A 24,255-nucleotide genomic window follows, 5' to 3' on the forward strand; every position below is an offset into this window, starting at 1 on the left:
TGGTTGCAGAAACAACCCCTCTCCTGCCTCCCAGACACTGAGGAAAGTATTCTTGTTCTATTCATATTCCAAGGGCATGGTGGGAAAGATCTTTGCTAGAGAGCATGTGGCTGTGTGTTGTCACTTGGTATTCAGCACAGGCAGCTAGGATTTAAATCCTCCCTGACTTTAAGACAGAGAACTTGACCCATAAGATGGGACTGAGTTTAGTTTTCAGAAACATTGATCACTCATCACTACTTAGATTGATGCAAGTCTTAATTTTTTTCCCTGTAGTTCAAGAGTGAAAAAATTCCTTGTTAATGCTGTAATTTTTTTCCCCCAAACAGGTTGAAACAGTTCCTCAAGCTACAGTGAAGACTGGATTACAAAAAGGTGAGTTAATACTATAATGTTGCTTTGCATTTCCTTGACTAAACCAATTCTAAGAATTTTTTATTTTGTACTTCATGTATTTTTGCCTGTCTCTGTAAATCACTGTTGTTGCTTTTCAGTGTGAAATTACAATATCCCATTTGTGTGTTTTGTGTGTGTGTGTGTGTGTGTGTGTGTGTGTGTGTGTGTTGTGTATGTGTGAGAGAGCGAGAGAAAGAGAGAGAGGGAGAGAGAGGGAGAGAGAAAGGCAGACTCTTAGAGTTGATCTCACTCTGTGCCTCCACATGAAATCTTACTTGTTTTGGTAAATTGGAGAACACCGCATAGACTTGATACTGTTTCCAACTTTTCTCCATAAGATTCTGGGGTTTCACTGGCTTATAAACTAGGGATGTGACGAATCCACTTTTTTTGGTATTCGACTGAATACCGAATAGTAGCTATAAATGTCAAAAATGGACTATGACAAATCAGACAAGACAACTTGATTGAAAAATAATGTTGCCACACTTATTTTTACAGTGCTGTAAAACCTTTCTGTAAATTAAAATGATCCATAGCATACTTATGGCCATTATTAAATGATCATATGTGAATCTATTTGAGATATGCACAAAGGTTAAGAAACCTTAAACTTATATCTGTATTTTCTGTGTGCAATTTGACTACAGTACAAACTCCATGGCATGTTTCATGCATTTTTGGTGAGCTCAAACTGTATTTGTAGTTTACTCTGGGCAAATTGCATTATTTAAAAATAAATAAAAAATAAAACAACAGCCTCTCTGCATTCTCGGGGAGAAGTCTGCAGCGATGGTCTCCGTGGAGATCCTCAGCAGAACTGAACAGCCTCTCGGAGGGAACACTGCTTGGCGGAGCTCCAAGAAAGACATCGCGATCGCTGCGAGATTAGGAGGCCTGATTGCGTTGTGTTTCCACCATTCCACAGGGTCGGCGGACCGGGGAGTGCAGGGCTCTGTCAGATACAGTGACAGCTCCGTCTCCGCAGCGGTTGAGGAAACTGTGGACTGAGATTCCTGTACAATTTCATCCCAGAAACTCCAGAATTGTAGTCTCCATTCAAGATTTCTTTGTCGGCGGCTTGTTAAACAGTTTCTTTTGTTTTTGATTTTGCCAATCATCATTATTGGCCTGGTTTCTTCTTCAAGACTGAACAATTGCTTTAACATTCAAATGATTTTTTTGTTGTTTGTCTTTTTTTTTTTTCTGGTTTGAGCTGGATGGGTACAGCTTAAATCATGGGTCCAGCCTAAAAAACCACCGTTTAATGTACACTGATCAATTCCAACATGGACTGTTTTTTTTGTTTTTAAATAAAGCATCATTAATGCATACCTGCAGGGTTTTGCCAAACAGCTCAAACTGTATACATTGCAATCATTAAAAGCTCTTATTTTTTTTAATATTAGTGCCGTTATGGAGAACAGCATGACAGCTGTCTTCAGCAGTCTGTCATTTTTCTAGTGTTTTCAGAAACTCGTCGGAACTGGCGGTACCTGTGTTTCCCTTCGAAAGCCTCTCAGTACAGCACTCCTCCTATTCCTCTGTTAAAACTCCTTGTTAATCCAGTGATTTTAGGCCAAGGAAATATTTTGTGGTGGTGTTCTGGGTCCATACACCAGCAATGAAGGAAATAGATTTGTGTACTTGTGTTTTTTAATCAGCATTAACATGGGCAGGCACCCTCATTTCTAGAGTCAGGAAGCATTCAGTGAAAACTTGTAGCATGGGATGTGATAACAAAGTTCCAGTAATCTGAGCAGTCTCCTGAGGCCCACATCCTCCACCACAGAACATGGCTATACACCAAGTGCTGCTCCCACCCAGCCTGTTGCGGATCTTCATGGCCTCAGGAGACTTGTTTCTCCATGGTCTCTTCTGGACTGCACACTTCCACCATAGCTTGCTGGGCTGATCTAGATGTCTGTCTGTTGTATGGAAATTCTGGGGGAAAAAAAATCCAAAACACAAACTGTGGGTGGAAATATAACCGTCTCCTTGGTTCCTTGGTATTCACCGTGCCTGATCTGCACATTTCATCGTGGCTGTTTCTGTATAGCCTATACTGCATTAGCCCAAGAGATTGTTGCTTTGTAACTTTTTGCACTATTGTTTTGGCTGGATTTGTATTACACACAGTTTTAAAAAAAAATTCCACACTATTATTCTTGTCTTTTTTTTTTTTCTATATTTATTCCTTCCCGCACAAATTCCACAGAGGCTTCTCATCCAGCTCTTCATGATTTGACTGCATTGAATACTGATTGTCCATTTACAGTACTCAGCAGTGTGCCTCCCAAATGGCATGACATGTATAGTGCTGCAGCATTTGTTAATGGTCACAATAAATGCCACTTCACCAAGGAAGTCTCAGATAAACAATCATGAACATTCAAAATTTATTGGGGGGACAATAATCAACTAAATCACAAAATTTGGGGGAAAATGGCACTATCCGTGTACGAATCGAATACAAATCAAAGATTTGTCACATCCCTAATAAAAACAAGATGGAGATGTCTCTGCAACCGTATTTGTAAACTACACAGTGTGTTGGGTTTTATGTCTTCCCCCTCCAAATCAAATGGTGCTTTGAGTTGCTCCAAATTAATCGGCTGTCCTGCAGTTTTGATACAATTGGTTTTTAGGTTGGAATTTGGGCTGTGTTGACTGAAAATAGTTCTAGAGCTATTTTAGAGCAGGAGAACTGAATTAAATGTTTTAATAGAGCAAGAAAGGTCAGAAGCTCATGAAGTTTTGACTTGCATCTTCAGTATTACAAAGAGATCTGTGCTCTTTTTTTTCCCTCCTACACTAAAGAAAGGAATTTGGGGAAAGAAAATATTCTCCCACACAAAAAAAATTAAAATGATAAACCTTAAGTATTACTTAGGATTAATTTCAGTGTGTTGTATTAAGGTGCCAGCGAGATTTCAGATTCCTGTAAACCTCTAAAGAAAAGGAGTCGAGCCTCAACAGATGTAGAAATGACTAGTTCTGCATACAGAGACACGTCTGACTCCGATTCTAGAGGACTGAGTGATCTGCAGGTAAATACGTGCCTGGATCTGGGTAGAATTGCCTTTTTTTGCTTTGCAAACAAAAGTACCACAATGCTTTGTCTAGCTTACTTAAAGAAATGAGGGAGATTTCTAAATACTCAAATTCATGGGACAAAAAATGACTCATTATTTTGTAACTTGTGGTTTTGTTTTTTGAGACAAGATCTTCATCTTGTCTCAAGCCCAGGATGGCTTCAAACTTAAAAATCTTTGTGCCTCAGCCTCCTGAGTACTAGGATTACAGTTGTGCACCACCACACTTGCCTTTATACATGCCTGAAATTTTACAACTCTCTCACATAGCAGAATTCTATCTTGCTGGGTGCCAGCAAGCCTCCTACTTAGGAGGCTGAGATCTGAGGATAAAGGTTTGAAGCCAGCCTGGGCAAGAAAGTCCATGAGACTTTTATCTCCAATTAACCACAAAATCTGGAAGTTGAGGTGTGGCTCAGGTGGTAGAGCATTAGCCTTGAGCAAAAGAGCTAAGGGACAGTGCCCAAGCCCTGAATTCAAGCCCAAGTACTAGCACCAAAAAGTAAATTTAAAAATCATAGGTTTTTTTTATTTTAACTACAATTTCTCCCTCAAACAGCAGGCATATGGTATCCATGGGTTTTAGGAAGAAAAAGGTGTGTCAATATCTATCTGATCTATCCTTACCAGGATTTTCATTGCATGTAACTTCAAGCAGAGTTCTGTTTTGTTTTTCTTTAAGATGTGCTATGTTTTCTATATAGGTAGGCTTCGGAAAACAAGTAGATAGCCCTTCAGCTACTGCAGATGCAGACATGTCTGATGCACAGTCCATGGATTCAAATTTGTCCCGAAGAGGTGTTGGCAGTAGGAAGGACACCGTGTGTCAGGTAGGGAGGAGGCTGATCCTCTGGCTGATCACAATTGCCATCGTGTTTGATATGCTGAAAGAGGGCCTTGTGTTTCTAAATTGTGGTGCTGATTTAAAGGTACAGATCTGGAATTTATTGTCTACCTTTTCTGAGTTGACATTCTTGTCATTCAAATGCAAGTACCAGTCATCTTTTTTATATTAATTGGAAGTAAATAACAGATGACAGATTTCAAATACTTTATCCTAAATTTGAGTTTATGAACTTTTAAATGTATTTTTACTCTGTTGGAAAAATATTATTTTGTCCCTTGAAGAAAAGCTAAACTATGCAGTCACAAAGAAGGAACCGTAAAAGATCAAGTATGACTTTGCAACTTTTTATGCCGTGTTGGGCTTGGAAATAGCTATGTAGTTCAGAGGGAAGTCCAAGGACAGCCTCTCCAGAAAGCTTGTTAGAAAAGCAAATTCTGAGCCACCCTAGACCCACTGGCTTAGACTGGAGAAGAACCCAGTGACCTGTATTTTACTAAGTTAATAAGCCCTCTGTGGGATTCTGAAGCCTGCTAGTTTGAGAAACACTGCTTGCCCCCCGACCCCCATTTTGTAGATCTGTGAAAGCCCTGGTGACTCTCTGACTCCATGTGAGGGAGAATGCTGCAGACACTTTCATCTGGAATGCCTGGGGTTGACATCAGTTCCTGAAGGGAAGTTCATCTGCACAGAGTGTAACACTGGTAAGCTGCTCTACGGAAATGGAGAGGGAAGAGTGACATTTTCCCTAACATCTGATTCTTTCTTCACCTTGTATAACTTTCTTCCTCTCTTATGGGTATTTCAATAAATTAAAACATCATCCAACAATTTGGATTCCCAGGCACAAACTTCTTCCTACCAGTTTCTATACCATAAATCTAGCAAAACATTAGGAGAAGTTTTTTTTTTCAGATAGTTTTGAGATTTTTTTGTGCTCTATAAATGATTTAAAATCCTTTAATTTTATTTATTTTTTTTATTTTTTATTTTTTATTTTTGGTCCATTCGTGGGGCCTGAACTCTGGGCCTGGGCGCTGTCCCTCAGCTCTTCAGCTCTAGGCTAGCACTCACCACTTGAGCCACAGCACCACTTCCGGCTTTTTTCTTTTCTGCTTATGTGGTGCTGAGGAATCAAACCCAGGGCCTCATGCATGCAAGGCAAGCACTCTACCACTGAGCCACCTTCCCAGCCCCAAATCCTTTAATTTTAATAGATTAGAATTAAGTTTCAATCAAAACTGTAACCATGCTGAGTCTGTTTTAGTGGAAAGATAGAGCTGGAAATTTTATTTTAAACTTGGATTCACCATTTCTTTCTTATTCTGCTAAGGATACTACCATCTGTCAGAAGACCAATTATACACAAAGAGAAACATTTGTTTCTTTTCTATGTAACCCTGGTTAAACTCAGGGAAAGCAGTAATTGTTGATCAGTCTGAAACAGCATAGCAAGTAAAAAACTGATTGACAACATGTAGTGCTGTTTTTATGAGCTGTGTATGTGTGCACGAGTTTTGTATGTGTGCATTTGTGTGTGTATACATAGGATTTTGATTTTTCTTTTTTTGGGGGGGGTCCAGTCGTGGGCCTGAACTCTGGGCCTGGGCACTGTCCCTCAGCTCTTCACCTCAAGGCTAGCACTCTACCACTTGAGCCACAGCGCCACTTCTGGCTTTTTTTTCCTGCATATGTGGTGCTGAGGAATCGAACCCAGGGCCTCATGCATGCAAGGCAAGTGCTCTACCACTGAGCCACCTTCCCAGCCCAGATTTTGATTTTTTTGAAGGAGGTTTTAAGAGTTAAGTGGATATCAAGTATATATGATATGTTGACCTTCTTGGACATTTTTTTCCCTCTTTATTTGGATTCTCACATTTATTTTTTATCTTATCATTTAAATGTATACCCCAAAAATTCTTTGGTAATTTTATTGAACACTTGCTAAATACCAGGTGCTGGTAATACTGTGTTAGCCTGTGATATTAACATAAGGGACATTATGAGGTACATACCATTATTTTTCTATTTTGTAGAAGAGAGAAAATGAATGGAGAATTTAGTAAATTGCCCAGTTTCAAAAGGTACTATATAATGAAGTTGGAATTTGAGCCTAGGCAGACTCCAAAGCCCTTTTTCTTTACCATTGCCATCTCCAAGAAGCTGATGTTCCATTTCATAGCCATATATCCTACCACATACTCATAACAGTATAAATTATACTATAAATGCTGTTTAGCATATGTACAGTGTATATTTCCCTATCACAAATGCTTTGTTCATCATCATCATCACATTTAGATATAAAACTATGACCAATTTGCCACCTAGCAGCCTCTCGGAAAGATAGTTGTACATTGTTTTCTTTGTTTTGTTGGTCTTCCATATATATTTTTTTGCCAGTCCTGGAGCTTGAACTCCAGTACTGGGCACTGTCCCTGAGCTTTTTTGTTCAATGTTAGTACTTTACCACTTAAGCTTTATATTATTTTAATGTTTTTGGTAGTTAATTGGAGATAAGAATCTCATGGACTTTCCTGCTCAGGTTGGCTTGGAACCATGATCCTCAAATCTCAGCTTCCTGAATAGCTAGTGATAGTGGTGTGAACCACCAGTACCTAGCAAGATCTAAGATTCTGTTATGTTAGAGATCTGTAAAATTAAGGCATGTATAAAGCCAGACATGATGATGTACAACTCTAATCCCAATACTCAGGAGGCTGAGGCAGGAGGATCTTAAGTTTGAAGCCAGTGTGAGTTACACATGGATAGAGATCCTATCTCAAAAATACAAAAGCATGGGGCTGGGAAGGTGGCTCAGTGGTAGAGCGCTTGCCTTGCATGCTTGAGGCCCTGGGTTCGATTCCTCAGCACCACATAAGCAAAAAGAAAAAAGCCGGAAGTGGTGCTGTGGCTCAAGTGGTAGAGCGCTAGCCTTGAGCTGAGGGACAGTGCCCAGGCCCAGGGTTCAGGCCTCACGACCCAAAAAAAAAAAAAGAAAAATCTTAAAAAATACAAAAGCAGGGCTGGGAAGGTGGCTCAGTGGTAGAGCACTTGTCTTGCATGCATGAGGCCCTGGGTTTGATTCCTCAGCACCACATAAGCAAAAAAGAAAAAAGCCAGAAGTGGCGCTGTGGCTCAAGTGGTAGAGTGCTAGCCTGGAGCGGAAGAGCTGAGGGACAGCGCCCAGGCCCAGAGTTCAGGCCCCAAGACCGGAATCCCCCCTCCCCCCCAAAAAATACAAAAGCAAAACAAAAAAAACACAAGTTGAAAAATAACTTTTGAATATTTATGATAGGCAGGCCCTCTTGGTTGCCCACATTTCCCAATAATCCCTTTTCCTAAAGCCCTAATACTTTGTAACCTGCATGGCCACTTTAAGAGTTTAAATATGGAAGTGGTGCTATGCCTCACACAGTAGAGAGCCCTAGCCTTGAGCACAAAGAGACTCAGGGACAGTGCCTAGTCCCTGAGTTCAAGCCCCACCACTGACCAAAAAACCCCCACAAAAACCAGTGGAGTTTAAATACACAATCCTGGTTTGGATTGGAAGGGCCATGTGTATTTTCAGTCTTAAAACACTTATAGGGCTTAGCTCTAGAAGACAGTAGAATTCTGGCAACAAAGGTGGAGTAGAGTCTCATTTGGCACATACCTATTGGAAATTTAAGAGGAAAATTCATAAACAAATAGTATCAGGTTGGAGGACTTATCTCCTGATTTAAAAACCAAATCAGCTGGGCACTGGTAGCTCACATCTGTAATCCTAGCTACTCAGGAGTCTGAGATCTGAGGATCGCAGTTCAAAACCAGCCCAGGCAGGAAAGTTTGTGAGGTTCTTATCTCCACCAGAAAACTGGAAGTGGCACTGTGGCTCAAGTAGTAGAGTGCTTGCCTTGAGTTGAAAAGCTCAGGGACCGCGCCCAAGCCCAGAGTTCAAGCCCTATGACTGACAAAGAAAAAAAATCAAAACAATGATACTGGTATAGAGATAATAAACATATACAATAATGGAATAGAGTAGAAAACCTAGAAGTAAACCCATGCATGTATGTTCAGATGATTGTATATGTGTGTGGGGGAGGGGAGGTTGTGGTGCATGAACTCAGGGCCTAGGTGCTGTCCTTGAGTTTTTGTGATCAAGGCTAGCACTCTACCATATTGAGCTATAGCTACACTTCAGGTTTTTGAGTGATTAATTAGGGATAAGAGCCTCACAGGGACTTTGATGCCTGGCCTGGCTTTAAATTGCAATCCTCAAATCTCAGCTTCCTTGGTATCTAGGAGTACAGGAATGAGCCACTGTCACCCAACTTAAATGATTGTTGTTTTAGGGTTTTTGTTTTGGGGGGATTTTTTTTGGTGGTGGTGGTACTGAATTTGGAACCCAGGGCCTCATACTTGTTAGGCAAGAGGTCTACAATTGAGCCACATTTCTAGTTCTGGTCAAATGATTTTTGACAACGTGTAAAGACCATTAGTTGGGGAAAGGACAATTTTAACAAATGAGCCTAGAAAAATGAGTATATGTGTAAAAGAATGAAGTCAGACACACTTCCTTTTTTTTTTTTTTTTTTAATTTTTTTTTTATTTTGGGTCTGGTTGTGGGCCTGAACTCTGAGCCTGGGCGCTGCCCCTCAGCTCTTCAGCTCAAGGCTAGCGCTCTACCACTTGAGCCACAGCTCCACTTCTGGCTTTTTTTTTTTGTTTATGGGTGCTGAGGAATCGAACCCAGGGCCTCAAGCATGCAAGGCAAGCGCTCTACCACTGAGCCACCTTCCCAGCCCCCATACTTCCTTTCTTTTATGATGGCACTGGGGGTTGAACTCTTGTGCTCTTGCTTGACTTTTTTGCTCACAGAGGGCGCTCTACCAGTTAAGCTACACCTTTTCTGACTTTTTGCTGGCTAATTATGAATAGGAATCTCTTGGATTTTTCTACCTAGCTGTGAATCTCAAATCTCAAGACTCTTGAGTTGCTTTGATTAGAGGCCTGAGTCATGGCAACCAGTTTTGTTTTTTTGAGACAGGGTCTTCCTGTGTAGCCTAGCCTCACCTGTAACTTGCTACATAGCCCATTCTGGCCTCAAAATCATGATCTTACTGTTTTTTTCTTCCTGCTAATTAGACTATCACTTTCTGTTATTTAAGACAAATATGTTTTCTGGAAAAGAATCACTTCCTTTTACTACTTTGAACAGAAGGACTGAGATTACAAGCCAGGTACCAGTGGCTCACACCTGTAATCCTAGCTACTCAGGAGGCTGAAATCTGAGGATCACAATTCAAAGCCAGCCTGGCAGGAAAAATCCGTGAGACTTACATCTACAATTAACCACCAAAAAAACAGATGTGGCACTGTGGCTCATAGTGGTAGAGCGCCAGCTTTGAGCAAAAAAGCTCAAGGACAACGTGCAGGCCCTGAGTTCAAGCCCCACAACCAACAAAAAAAAAAAGGGAAAAAAAAACCCTAATTCATTATGGGAAGGGAGGATACTTTTACCTTTCACAAGCTAGAGGTCTGACATAAGTCAAAGGAATTGGATAATTCAGCAATCAGTCTATCACTTGCACCAGTTAGAACTTAATAGGCTTATTATGATCATGCACATGAAGACCACTCTTACATGGAGTAGTTTATGCATTTTTTAGTTAAATTTGTCTTTAAAATGTATATTTTAATTTTATTAATATTTAAAAATGACTTTTTTCCCTCAGGGCTTTTTTTACCCCCCAGGGTAAAACCCTAGGCCTTCCACATACTATGTAATGTTCTACTACCAAATCATATCCTAGCTCCAGAAGTTATTAAAAAAAAATAGTAACTTGCCCCATTTGTTAGGAAATGGAAAGACTTGGAAAAAATTATATTAAGAGAAGCCAGATCCAAAGAAACATAGGTCCCATTATTTCTCTTATTTGCAATAACTAGTATACATCTAGGATAATCTTACCAGACAATCAGAAAAGGACAGAAGCTATGTACATATGGCCATATAAGATGATGCTAAGTGAAATGAACCCCAAGATAGGGATACAAGAGATTTTTGTCTCTGTTGCTGTCGTTTTTTTTTTCTTTTTTCTTTTTTTTCTTTTTCTTTTTTTTTTTTTGGTCGGTCGTGGGGCTTGAACTCTAGGCTTGGGTACGGTCCCTGCGCTCTTCAGCTCAAGGCAAACGCTCTACCACTTGAGCCACAGTGCCACTTCTGGCTTTTTCTGCTTATGTGGTGCTGAGGAATCGAACCCAGGGCCTCATGCATGCAAGGCAAGCACTCTACCGCTGAGCCAACTTCCCAGACCCTCTGTTGCTGTCGTTTTTAATGTACTATGTGATTTTTTTGTTTCTTTTGTATGTTCTTCCCCAATTGTCTTCCCCCTATTGTCACTGTATTTGATTCTGGTGCCCTGCATCTTGTATATACATTTTTCCAATTTGGGAAAGGGGAGGGAAATAACAAAATGCTGAAACAAGGATACAGGTCAACCCATTGTAACAAGACATACCATACACTACGTTGAAAATGAACTTTACCACTTGTTGAGGGGAAGGAGGAATTGGGGAGATGGTGAGGGAAGGGATAGTAGGGGAAAAAGAAAGAGGGGTAACAATGCTTGATAGGAAATGGACTCATTACCTTACTCATGTAACTGTAACCCCTCTGTACAGTATCTTTACAATAAAATATTTAAAAAATACTTTCACAGCTATATACATGCTATGATGTAACTCAACTACAAGTATGCTATAGGAAAATAATAAGGAAAACCCTATTGTGTTTTTTTAATTTTTTTATTGAGATTAGGTGATTACATAAATTTCACAAATTTCACAGTATTGTGGCATAGTGATACTTAGTTAAAGTCACAACGCATTTTAGCCTTCATAAGGCAAATTGACATTATCATGGTCTATAAAGTTTGTGAATTCTATGAGCTTTGACAATACATCTATTTTTACACATCAGGTGAGATTTACATTTCTTTTCTTTTGCTTAGTGTAAGATCTTCCCTCTTTTCCTCTCATTCCTTCCCTCCCGTTGCTGCCTTTGAGTTACTTAGTTCATTTTCATCTCTGTCCAGTGCAAAAATAGGCCACTCTGTTGTATGTTTTCCCATTTCCCTCTGATTCTGTGTCTTCCTCCTAGCTTCCCTCAGATGTATGCATACTTATACCATATATGTGGTTAAGAACATGGAATCATTTAGCAATGATAAGACAAAATGAGTAGAAGTCCTTTGTTTCTCGAGTCCTGTTTACTTTGTCATATCTCCTTGCATTTTTGGCTTTAGCATCCACATATTAGGGAGACCAGGAGGCATTTGTCTCTTTGCTCTTGGCTTACTTCGCTCAAAATGACTTGCTCTAGTTCCATTCATTTCCCTGCAAATGCCATTATTTTGTGCATTCTAATGGCTACATAATATTCTATTGTATAGAGGTACTACAATTTTTCGATCCACTCATCTGTAGTGGTACATTTTCTTGGCTATTGTGAACAGTGCTGCAATGAACATGGAGGTGAATGTGTCCTTGTATCCTGGTTCCTGTTGCTCAGAGTAGCTGCCTGGCTGGGAGCTATTGTGTTTTATTTCTAGAATAAAGGCAACGAAAATGTGCAAACATCACAGTTGTAACTACTCATTTTATTTTTTCATGGTAAAGGTAACTACTCATTAAAAAAAATTATAATTCAGCAATTTCTGAAAATTAGGCAATTTGAAAAGTCAAGGAATAATCTTGTAATTCAACTTATTGTTTTACAAAGCAAAAACCAATATTGTTTCTTATATTTCCCTTCTGATTTTTATAGGGATAATTGAAAAGAAATCAACAGATTTAAACACTTTTCAAGGGCTGATATCAAAATACCCATTAAATGTAGGACTAGTTGTCATAATTTGCAGTTCTTTCTTTCCAGCTGAGCATTTTTCTGTATTTTTATCTGCTTTTTTTGTCTCTTGTCCATTTATGTTATATAGTATTCTTATTGACAGTATTTTAATTTTATTTCTAATTATATAAACTATATTATGAACATATCATAATTAACTTTTCTAACTCATGTCTCTAAATGATTATCACTCTTTTGTTTTTTTCCCTTTTTTTGGTGCTGAGAATTGGCCTCCATGGCCTGGTAAATTCTAATAATAGGCATGTACTCTGTCACTGAGCTGCAGCCCAAGCCTTGATCACCACTCTTAAAATCCTAGACCCCTCTCTATATATGTATTTCTGGCTATGCCCAGAGTTAGCTATTGTTATCAGTTTCTTGGGTAGTACTGTAAACCTTTCTGTGTCTGTGTAACATTTTTACATATGCTTAACAAAAAATGTGTCATACCCTTGTCCTGTAAGAGTCTCTTTATGTCAAATAGAAGTGCATCTTATTTATTGGACAGTATTTCATAATATGCACACATCATGGTTTATTTATCTCTTCCCCTATGGAGGGAATATGAGGTGCTTTCAGCTTTTTGCAGTTACAAACAGTGCTGCAGTAATCGTCTATTCATGTATGTAAATGTCTTCACCAAGAACTAGCACTTGTAGGCTATAGGATGTGATTGTGCATGCATGCATGTATGTATGTATATATGTATGTGTGTGTATGTATGTATGTATGTCCATTGTGGGACTTGAACTCAGGGCCTGGGTGCTATCCATGAGCAAGACTAGCGCTCTACCCTTTGAGCCACAGCTCCACTTCCTGATTGTGCTTTTATTGAGAACAATATTGCCTAGTTGTCGCCTAGGATAGCTCTTTCCAACATTAATTCCTACCAGTTGTGTAAGAGACTACCTTACCTATGCTCTTATCAACAACAGGTATTATCCAACTATTCTTTGTGGTTTATAACTTGGTTTCTGTTAGCATTTCTCTGACTACTCGTGAAATCTTACTGACTACTCGTGAAGCTTTACTTACATATGTGGTGTATATTTTCTACATATGTGAACTCTAGAGGACAAAATATAATCCTCAGTCATCTTTTTTCTTAGCCATTTTTGGTTCATGTTTCCCACATCTGCTTTCTTGTACTTGTTTCTCTTTTGTGTGTTTTTCATTTTACTTCGTTTCTATTATAATTGGCATCATTTTCCCCCCTTTAAATGTTTGGCACATTCACCATTGGAGCCATGGGGGCATACAATTTTCTTTGTTGGAATACGTTCAATTATAGTTTCAATTTCTTCTGACAGTTTAATATTTTAGCACCAGTATTGATGAGATCTGTTTTTCTAGGAATTTGTTCATTCATCTAAGAATTTAAATTTATTAGTGAGATATATTGATAATTTTTTTTTTTTTGGTCGGTCGTGGGGCTTGAACTTTGGGCCTAGGCACTGTCCTTCAGCTCTTCAGCTCAAGGCTAGTGCTCTACCACTTGAGCTACAGCGCCACGTCCAGTTTTCTGGTGGTTTATTGGAGATAGGAGTCTCACAGTCTTTCCTGCCCGGGCTGGCTTTGAACCGTGATCCTCAGATCTCAGCCTCCTGAGTAGCTAGGATTACAGGCGTGAGCCACCAGCGCCCGGCTTATTGATATATTTTTGTCTGTGTGTCTGTGTGTGCTGGTCCTGAGGCTTGAACGCAGGGCCTAGACACTGTCTCTGAGCTTGTTGCTCAACTAGTATCCTACCACTTGTACCACAGCTCTGTTCTACTTCTGGCTTTTTGGTGACTAATTAGAGATAGAGAGCCTCACAGACTTTCCTGCCTGGGCTGGCTTTGAACCATGATCCTCAGATATCAGCCTCTTGAGTAGCTAGAATTATAGGCATAGCACCTGGCTTTGATGCACTTTTAGTATCTTTATGTTTGTGCAATTTATAGTGATGTCTCATTTTTCATATCATTAATATTAATAAGTTTTCTTTATTCATATCACAGGTATTTATTAATTTTCTCAATAATGCAGCCTCTTTAATGCTTATCTATACTAGGATTTTAACTCAGGGCCTTATACTTTCTAGGCAAGTATTCTATCAGTTGAACTATGCCCCGGTCCCTTTTTATTTTTATTTTATCCAGATAGGGTGTCACATTTTTGCATGGAACCAGCCTTGGACCAGAGTGATAGGCATGCACCACCATGTCCAATTTATGTTCTGAGATAAAGGTCTCACTGACTTTTTTTTTGCTCTGGCGGGCCTCAAATTGCTGTCCTTCCATCTGTCTTACAAACAAGTGTGATTATAGGCATGTGTCAGCACACTCAAATGTGTTACATGTAGGGGCTGGGAAGGTGACTCAGTGGTAGAGTGCTTGCCTTGCATGCTTGAGGCCCTGGGTTCGATTCCTCAGCACCACATAAGCAGGGGGAAAAAAAGTCAGAAGTGGCGCTGTGGTTCAAGTGGTAGAGTGCTAGCCTTGAGCTGAAGAGCTGAGGGACAGCTCTTGGGCCCAGAGTTCAGGCCCCATGACCAGACCCAAGGAAAAAAAATGTGTTAAATGTAATTGTAGAGCTTCTTTTTTGGAGGACAACTCTGAAAGGAATATATACCCAAGCATTATAACATATGCCTATAATCCAAGCAGTCAGAGAACAGTAGAGTCATGAATTCAAGGCAAACCAGGGCTACCTAGTAAGTTTCATGCCATTCCAAACTAGTGGAATCTTGTCTCAAAAAATACCCAGGGCTGTGGCTGTACCTCAGTGGTAGAAGACTTGCCTTGCATATGCAAGGTCCTGGGTTCCATTCCTTACACCCCAAATAAATAAGTAAACAGACTGTTTTAATCAGATCTTATTTAACTGTGGTCCTCACCAATCTTTCAGGGGAACACCCATGTTTTTCATGCAAAGTATCTGGTAAAGATGTGAAGCGTTGTTCTGTTGGAACTTGTGGGAAATTTTATCACGAAGCCTGTGTTCGCAAATTTCCTACTGCCATCTTTGAGTCTAAAGGATTCCGCTGTCCCCAACATTGCTGCTCTGCCTGCTCTATGGAGAAAGACATCCACAAAGCAAGTAAAGGTAACATAAAAGATTTCTTGTTTGAAGTTGTGTCAAAAAAATGCATTAAACACAATACAGACAACATCAGGCATTCTCTCTAATTTGTGGTTAAAGGCTTAACTACAAATCTATGAGAAGAAATTCCATGCAAATCCTTGAGAAGAAAATTCCAGGGCTAGAGTTTAGTGCAGTGGCAAAGCACTTGCTTAGCAAGTGCAATGTTCTCGGTTTAATCCCCTGTACCAAAAAATACTATTAAAAAAGAAAATTTGATATGTTCAAAACTATACTTGAAAAGCCCTTAAACAGGCACCATTTTGGATTATCAGGATCTCTCCAGCATTGGAACAGATTGTTTTTTTCTTTGAACAATCTCTAAGTGGTTACTAGGCTTTTACTTAGGATCATATGCACAGGAATGATAGAAACAGCCTGGTGAAGAAAAAGTATTTTATAATTACTATAATTAATGTCACATGAGAACTCAAGAAAGCCCAACTTCAAAAGTCTCCTGTCCAGCTCAGTACAACCCTACTTGACTTGTCTTTACACAGGACGCATGATGAGATGCTTGCGATGTCCAGTCGCCTATCACTCTGGAGATGCTTGCATTGCTGCTGGAAGTGTATCTGTGACCTCCTACATTCTCATCTGTAGTAACCATTCCAAACGGGGCAATCATACTACTGCTGCTATAAATGTAGGCTTTTGTTTTGTTTGTGCCAGAGGTGAGTGTCAACCCTCTTTCTTTATTTCCATGTCAGATCATTGGCATATTTCCACTTAGAATGAGTCTCAGCATTGAGAGAACTCAGGCCATTCTGTACAGCCTATCACCCAATGCCAAATTCTGTTCTGTTAAACTCCTGGAGAGGTGCACATTACCAAAAGTCCCTTTTATTTACTTATTCACTTAGAGACAGGGTCTTGCTGTGTGGCCTGAAACTCAGGATCCTCCTATCTAAGTTTCAGGTGCTTGCTCCACCAGGTACAGACATTCAGATTGTTATTTTTTTCCCCAAAAGCTAAGCTAGAATTTTCTTTTACTTTTTTTTTTTGGGGGGGGGGGGTCCGGTCGTGGAGCCTGAACTCTGGGCCTGGGCACTGTCCCTCAGCTCTTCAGCTCAAGGCTAGCACTCTACCATTTGAGCCACAGCGCCACTTCCGGCTTTTTTCTTTTTGCTTATGTGGTGCTGAGGAATCGAACCCAGGGCCTCATACATGCAAGGCAAGCGCTCTACCACTGAGCCACCTTCCCAGCCCTCTTATTTAATATTTCTATAATTGAAAGGATTAATATTCTGCAAGTATTTTTGAAGTAGATCTTTCTCATGTCCTCTTTTTAATCTAGAGCTTTCATCTTACTAAGTTTTACTTGGAAGGCAAAGCTAGCACAGTTATTTTTCCATTGTTTATGTTGTATTTTATGATGTTTTGGTCTAGCATTCAGAGGGCTTGATGAGACAAAGCTAAGGTGATTTACTTAAGAGTCAGTAACAAAGATTTTTTTTTACTTGCTAGCTATGATACTTAAGTATGCCAAGAGACTGATCAGCTGAAAACACTATGGCCCTGGGGAGGGTCCGCAAGCTTGAGTTTCTTTTCTTTTCTTTTCTTTTCTTTTTTTTTGTCGGTCGTGGGGCTTGAACTCTGGGCCTGGGCGCTGTCCCTCAGCTCTTGAGCTCAAGGCAAGCGCTCTACCACTTGAGCTACAGCGCCACTTCCAGTTTTCTGGTGGTTTATTGGAGGTAAGAGTCTCACGGTCTCTCCCGCCCGGGCTGGCTTTGAACCGTGATCCTCAGATCTCAGCCTCCTGAGTAGCTAGGATTACAGGCGTGAGCCACCAGCGCCCGGCTTAAGCTTGAGTTTCTTGTACATATAAATAGAGCCTTTTTTCTGTCTTCTTTCTTTCTTTCTTTCTTTCTTTCTTTCTTTCTTTCTTTCTTTCTTTCTTTCTTTCTTTCTTTCTTTCTTTTTCTTTCTGTCTTTCTGTCTTTCTGTCTCTCTGTTGTTATTGTTGTTTTTGCAGGGGGTAGGGGGTAATGGTTCTGGGATCAAACTCAAGGCCATATGTATGTTAGCAAGCAGAGCTTCTTTATGATACATGGGATCCAGATTTATCTTGGTTGTATTACAATGAAACCTTTTTTTTAATTTAGTAAGTATTTGGAAATAAACTAGTATCCTCAAGTACTATTTCTGTTGTTTTTAATAAAAGTGCCAAGTTTTGTATACTTATCTTTGTGTGAAATATTTGAGAGGACTCTTAAGGCCTATTAGGCCTGTTATATTTTATTTAAACTGTTCTGAAGATGAAAATAGTTTTTGTTTTTGTATAATAGTATTATAAAATATTTTTTACAATTTTTAATTAAAAGATGAAGTCTTGCTATGTTGCCTAGAATCATCATGAACTCATGGGCTCCATTGACCTTTCTACCTCAGCCTCTTGAGTAGCCATGACTACAAGCATGTAGTACTGCTTGTATAAAAATACTTTTGAAATAAAATTTTGATAATATAAAGTCTTGTTATTTTGCTTGTGTGTGTGTATGTGTGCGTACACATGTGTATGTATGTACTGGGGCTTGAACTCAGCCTGGTGTATGTATGTACTAGGACTTGAACGTAGCTTGGGTTGTCCCTTAGGTTTTTATGCCCCAAGCTTCAGCTTCACTTACAGCTTGTTGGTAATTGGTTGGAGTCTCACAGGCTTTCCTGCCTGGCCTGGCTTTGAACCTTAATCCTCAGATCTCAGCCTCCTGAGTAGCTAGGGTAATAGACACAATCCACTAGAACCTAGCCCGAGGCCTACTTTTTAAATACAAACTACACTGTCTCCTATTAAATGTGTGTAATTTGTTTGGACATTGCATAACTCTTCTTAGAAGATTCTTATATAATTAGCACTGTCAGGTTCCTTTCCTATCATCTGGTTCAGAAGCATTTCTTGATTCCATCTCAGTAGATGGCAGTATCTAAAAGGTAAAACCCACAGGAAAAAGTAAATGATATCCTCCCTCCTCTCAACATGACCCCTAAATGAAATTGCTGTTGTGATTTGTGTTGTAAAGTTATAGATTTCTATACAGTAACTAGTAACCAAGATAGAGAAATATTCTCTGGTCTCATAGTTACCTGGATTTAGGAGTGGCTTGCAGTTGAATTAGAAACCTAACTCAGGAAGAAGAGAGGCAAAAAGAAGAATCATGGGTGATTGTAGTAGATTGTGTGTTTTCTTCCAGATAGGAAGCTAGATGGTAGATCCTACTTCAATAAACCCTTGCATTGTCACAACCACTTCCTTTCTTTCTTTTTTTGTTTTTCCCCTTGCTGTCCTGGGGCTTGAACTTAGGACCTGGACACTGTCCTTGAGCTTTTTTGCTCAAGGCAAGTATTATTCCATTTGAACCACAGCTTCACTTCCCAGCTTTTCGGTGGTTTGTTGGAGATAGTTTTATGAACTTACCTGCCCCAACTGGCTTTGAACCTCGATCCTCAGATCTCAGCCTTCTAAGTAGCTAGGGTTTTAGGTGTAAGTCTCCAGTGCCCAGCTAAAATCGTATATTGTATTGATAAAGTTTCATTATTTGACAGAGAATGCTAGAATTTACTTGAGTGTTTCTCAAGATATGAGTGGAGGAGATAGGAGACTCAATTCTGTCTTTGAGTCCTATTGGATATTTTGAAATAGGTCCGAGTTTCATGATTGCTCTTCTAGTTAGCAAAGTGATACCTTGTTTTGTTCTTTGGATGGTCATCATAGTACTTCTAAATGTTAAGGAACATAGATTTGTTTTCCTTCTTGAGTTTTCAGTAATCTTTCAGAGTTTTGGTATGATGTCAAATGTTGTGTACGTTTTCAAATGATTCAGGGTTTTCTTCTAGAAAGTGTAGAGGTTTCTATATAGTTATAAGGCATTTGATAACTCATACTACTTTCAGTAACTGTAGCAAGCTTTTCTGTTAGGTCTTTCTTTTTTGTTCATGTCCTCCCTCCACACCCAACTTTCAAGCCCAGCTTCATAATAGGTGTTGGTTTATTTCTTACCTCATGGAATCATGGGTAGTTTCATTGCAGCTCATCTCTTTCTGTTTGTTTCGTATAGGGCTGATAGTTCAGGACCATTCAGACCCCATGTTCAGTTCCTATGCCTATAAGTCCCACTACCTACTGAACGAATCAAATCGTGCTGAGTTGATGAAATTACCTATGATTCCTTCTTCGTCAGCTTCCAAAAAGAAATGTGAGAAAGGTAATAATCAAAATAGTTTATCTCTTGTTTTATTTTTGCATTTCCTATTTTTTTCTCTTTAAATGAAGGGGGGAAATGTATGCCTGTCAAGCACCATCTGTTGCTTTTGGTAAATTCTGCCTTGGTGGTTGTGACTGTGTCTTCATACGGCTGCAAAATTATTAAAAAGGGCTTAAAATAATTCTGTTATCACATTTTCCATTCTCCTTGAGTTACTTTTCACACATTCCAAATATGTAGGTTATTAAAGTAGCAAGAGTAAGATTTTTTTTCCAACATATAAGAATGTTTTAAAGGCTCTTTCCCTTCTGCCTGATGTAGAACTAGCGTTTATGTTAGAAGTGACATATGGTATGATGTGTTACTGTCAGCTGAATAATAAGATAGGTTTTTAAGAGAAGGAAATCAAGATACACATACTTAAAAGTTTTATTTTAGAATGCATTCTAACATTTTGTTTCTTAAGTATTTGTTAAAATGCTATGAAAATTGCTGCTATTTCCTTACAAGACATTGGTGGGAAAGTGGGCATGGAAGGTTCCTCAAATACTGGATGTTAGAAGGCAGCCCAGCTGAATTGCTGATAGATAATCCATAGGAAATCAAGAGCTAAATGCATATTTATATTCCTCCAGTGGATTTCATCCATAGAAGAAAACATCTGTGTTTAGTATCCCATAGCCTACTGATAATCAAGAGAGAAACTGATTTAACAATAATGTATTATTTGGGGAGTTAGTATCCCAGAGAAAAAAAAGGGTGAGCTTGGAAGGTAAAGGGATTTTCTTATATACGTTTCCCATTTGGATCTGGAGGCCAGATATGGAATCTATAAAGAAAAATTCATGCATGCCTGATATGTATCATGTGTGGTATACTAGGTATACATGAAATGTGCTTTCTTTCCTTCTTTATTTCTTCCTTCCTTTCCTTTTCCTTTTTTCTCTTTTTCTCTCTTTTTCTTTTCTTTTCTTTTTCTTTTTTTTTTTTTTTTGTCAGCTGTGGGGCTAAACTCTGGGCCTGGGTGCTGTCTTCAGCTCAAGGCTAGCACTCTACCACTTGAGCCACAGCACCACTTCTGGTTTTCTGGTGGTTTATTGGAGATAAGAGTCGCATGGACTTTCCTGCCCAGGCTGGCTTTGAACCGTGATCCTCAGATTTCAGCCTCCTGAGTAGCTAGGATTATAGGTATGAGCCACCAGTGCCCAGCTTCTTCCTTCTTATCTATAGAACCCATATCCATCCATACCCTGAATCCCCTTCCTTCCTTTCTCTTTACCTCTCCCTCCCTTCTTTCCTCCTCCCCTCTTCCCCTCTTTCTTTCCTTTTCCCTCCCTTCCTCCCTCCCTCCCTCCCTCCCTCTTCTCTTCTCTCTCTCTTTTTTTTTTTGGTTGGTTGTGGGGCTTGAACTCTGGGCCTGGGCGCTATCCCTGCATTCTTTCAGCTCAAGGCTAGTGCTCTACCACTTGAGCCACAGTGCCACTTCCGGTTTTCTAGTGGTTTATTGGAGATAACAGTCTCAGGGACTTTCCCGCATGGGCTGGCTTTGAACCGTGATCCTCAGATCTCAGCCTCCTGAGTAGCTAGGATGACAGGCATGAGCTACCGGCGCCCGGCTCTCTTTCTCTTTCTCTTTCTCTTTCTCTTTCTTTTTCTTTCCCTTTCCCTTTCCATTTCCCTTTCCCTTTCCATTTCCCTTTCTGTTTCCCTTTCCCTTTCCCTTTCCCTTTCCCTTTCCCTTTCCTTTCCTTCCCTTCCCTTCCCTTCCCTTCCCTTTCCCTTCCCTTCCCTTCCCTTCCCTTCCCTTCCCTTCCCTTCCCTTCCTTTCCTTTCCTTTCCTTTCCTTTCCTTTCCTTTCCTTTCCTTTCCTTCTTCCTTCCTTCTCTCTCTATCTCTTTCTTTCTTTCTTTTCTTTCTTTCTTTCTTTCTTTCTTTCTTTCTTTCTTTTCTTTCTTTCTTTCTTTCTTTCTTTCTTTCTTTCTTCATTCATTGTGCTGCCTGTTGGTCATATCTTTGCTCTTTGTCAGATAGCCTCTCATGACTAAAAGAAAGTATAACTAAACAAGTTGATTAGGATTCAGTATGTATTGGAAAGGGTATTTATTTTGTTTGTTTTCCATGAGGTCAGATTGTATAACCTTACTGGTGATAGTGCCTTCCAAAACAAAGATGGGCATAGGTCTGACTTCATAATTCAGTAAAGTTAGTTTACTGGAGGCATTTTAGGAAATGCTTTATTTTCCTGCTGGCATCTTTATAAAATTAGTTTAATTCAGTTGTTGCTTTGTTTTCAGCCCTCAGTTTTAACCTTGCCATGAATTGAGATTATTTTGAGCCCTCTGCTTAGCTTGAACCATATATTACTTCTCTTGCATCCTAAAGCTGTTTTCTTGCATAGCACCAAGGTAGATTATTTGTATTTTTATTTTTTTTCTATTTTCCTGTGTGTTTTTAACATCTTTATCATGATGATTTTCACTGTTGATTCTGGCTCTGTATTTCCTCTGAAATAGGACTCAATATTTAGGACTTCATAATAATCATTAAAAATGACTGGCCTGAGTTCCATGTCAGTACTGATAATGATAATCTCTAAAACTGTTTGCAAGACCCATGAATCATTCATTTTGCTTTAAATTTACAGAATATTCTCTATCCTTCTCAGAAGCATTCAGGCAGGTAATCTCTGGGCTGGGGAATTGAGCCAATAAGTCTATATTGAGATCTTCAGTCAAAGAGGGGGTATGTGTGGGGGGAACCCTGATGATTGAAGGAAAAGCTTTTGAGCAGAGGAAATACAGAAATTTAATTCATCACTGACTGCATATAGATTTTTGTTTTCATGTTAATCAGTTAGAAGCTTGAAAGTCTTCAGGAAGACAAGATTTTTTTTGGAAAATAGATCGTAAACCATCAAAAGGTTGGAGCATGTCATTTGATCAAGTCTCATAAAGGCTCTTAACCTTTTGCTCATGAAACTTTAAATTTCAGTATATTCAGCAGTTATAGAGGTAATTTTCCAAAGGAAATATGGATTTGTTTTTTGCAGTAAATGTCTTACATTCATCATCAGAAGTTAATCCCTTTTTTGTCACTTGTTGAAATACTAGAAATGCTTAATCCTGACCAAAAAAAATTTTTTTTGCGTTAAAAATTCTACTTCTGCCATACTTGTTTTGGTGTCAATCCAGAAATCATTTTGTGTATTTCAAAGGAGAGAGTTTTGAAAGGATACTTAGAGGGATGTCCTAAATATGGAACTTCATTCTACACTGGTAATCACTTAGTTTCACGCTATAAAGCAGTGGTTCTCAAGAGTAAGTCAGAGAAGACATATAAACATAATATCTGAACTATTATTATCTAACAGAATAATACATTTGTACAAAATAAGGCAACGTGAATTTCTTTATAATTGGCTATAATTTGAAGAGCTTAATGTGATGTTTGATTATTAGGACTGGGTCTTTGGCATATGCATTTCTTTAGTTATTAAAATAGAAAAAATAAAATAGGAGAAATTGTTATTATTGAAGTGCACAATTGTTGAAGTGATACAATATTTGCAAATGTGGGTCTGTGCAAAAGGATCCTTGATAATGAAAAAGTTTCAAACCACTGCTATATAGTGTTTGACTTTCTGTCATCACTGAAATCATAATGATACTCAATCACCAATTAGAGAATCTGTGTTCTCAATGTTCTTTTTTTATATCCTCTTATGGAAAAAAAAATACTGCTGAGCCTACTGCCTATTTCCATTCTTGTTAATGGGCCTTTCTAATTTTATTATAAAGGGATTTAGTTAATTTTGGCACTGGATTAAAATATAAAGATGTCCATTTCTTATCACTGAAGAAAATTGTTCATTTTTTTAACTACCCTCATATCTACTCGGTCTAAAAATGTTATGCATCTACTGATAATTTTAAGAGTTTTAGCTGCTTGCTAAACTGGTACTTCAATAGTCCATATTTTAGAGGAGTAAAAAGTACAATAATGCTTTTGGTGCTACTCAAAAGCTCTATTTCTAGCCACTGACATCCTAAAAAAAAAATCCCAAAAAGTAGCTAAATATTTTCTTTGGTTTTCGATTTTCTATTTTAATCCATTCTATGGATGTGACTTAATCCCTTTGTTATTGTCCCCCAACTTAAATCAAATGCACTTCAAAGGTAACTTTCTCCTTTCTCTTTTTCTCTTTCCTCTTTTCTCAGTTATTAAGACTGTCTATTTGTTTCAAGGTGGAAGATTGCTCTGCTGCGAATCGTGCCCGGCTTCCTTCCACCCAGAATGCCTAAGCATAGATATGCCAGACGGCTGCTGGAATTGCAATGACTGTAAAGCTGGCAAGAAACTCCATTACAAGCAGATTGTTTGGGTCAAATTGGGAAATTACAGGCAAGTTTTCAAAGGACAAAGAGGAAGTACTTGTTTTTCAGACCAGATTCATAGTGAATGCAGAGCAGCCAAGACCTGTCTTCTTCCTAAGCCAGGAAAGAAACAGGTTTTCATCCTGGGTTTTTACAGCAATGGGAAGTTTATGTTGTTGGACTTTCTGAGTTTTGTTGTTGTTCTTGTTGGTTGAACTCCTGGCTTGGGCGCTGTCCCTGAGTTCTTTTGTTCAAGGCTAGCACTCTACCATTTTGGGCCACAGTGCCACTTCCTGTTTTCTGGTGGTTAATTGGAGCTAAGAGTCTCATG

The 24,255-nt window shown here is 39.1% G+C and overlaps 1 protein-coding gene across 6 annotated transcripts in view; it reads left to right on the forward strand.

Annotated features, from left to right (window-relative positions):
* The window catches only part of Nsd3 (nuclear receptor binding SET domain protein 3), a 120,465-nt gene that overhangs the window by 71,136 nt on the left and 25,074 nt on the right, over window positions 1-24,255 (forward strand). For 2 of the 6 annotated variants that reach the window (XM_070016159.1, XM_070016161.1), the window contains exons 9-16: window positions 330-375; window positions 3,316-3,446; window positions 4,196-4,321; window positions 4,913-5,039; window positions 15,116-15,313; window positions 15,850-16,023; window positions 19,405-19,551; window positions 23,769-23,952. In XM_070016159.1, coding sequence (XP_069872260.1) covers window positions 330-375; window positions 3,316-3,446; window positions 4,196-4,321; window positions 4,913-5,039; window positions 15,116-15,313; window positions 15,850-16,023; window positions 19,405-19,551; window positions 23,769-23,952 — 1,133 coding nt within the window. Of the gene's footprint in view, window positions 1-329; window positions 376-1,324; window positions 1,800-3,315; window positions 3,447-4,195; window positions 4,322-4,912; window positions 5,040-15,115; window positions 15,314-15,849; window positions 16,024-19,404; window positions 19,552-23,768; window positions 23,953-24,255 lie in introns of those variants that run through there. The other 4 variants (XM_070016160.1, XM_070016162.1, XM_070016163.1 and 1 more) reach the window with 3 other exon arrangements.

Source organism: Dipodomys merriami, unplaced genomic scaffold, assembly GCF_024711535.1.
Source record: "Dipodomys merriami isolate MVZ:Mamm:240054 unplaced genomic scaffold, mDipMer1.0.p SCAF_12, whole genome shotgun sequence".
Classification (NCBI taxonomy): Eukaryota; Metazoa; Chordata; class Mammalia; order Rodentia; family Heteromyidae; genus Dipodomys; species Dipodomys merriami.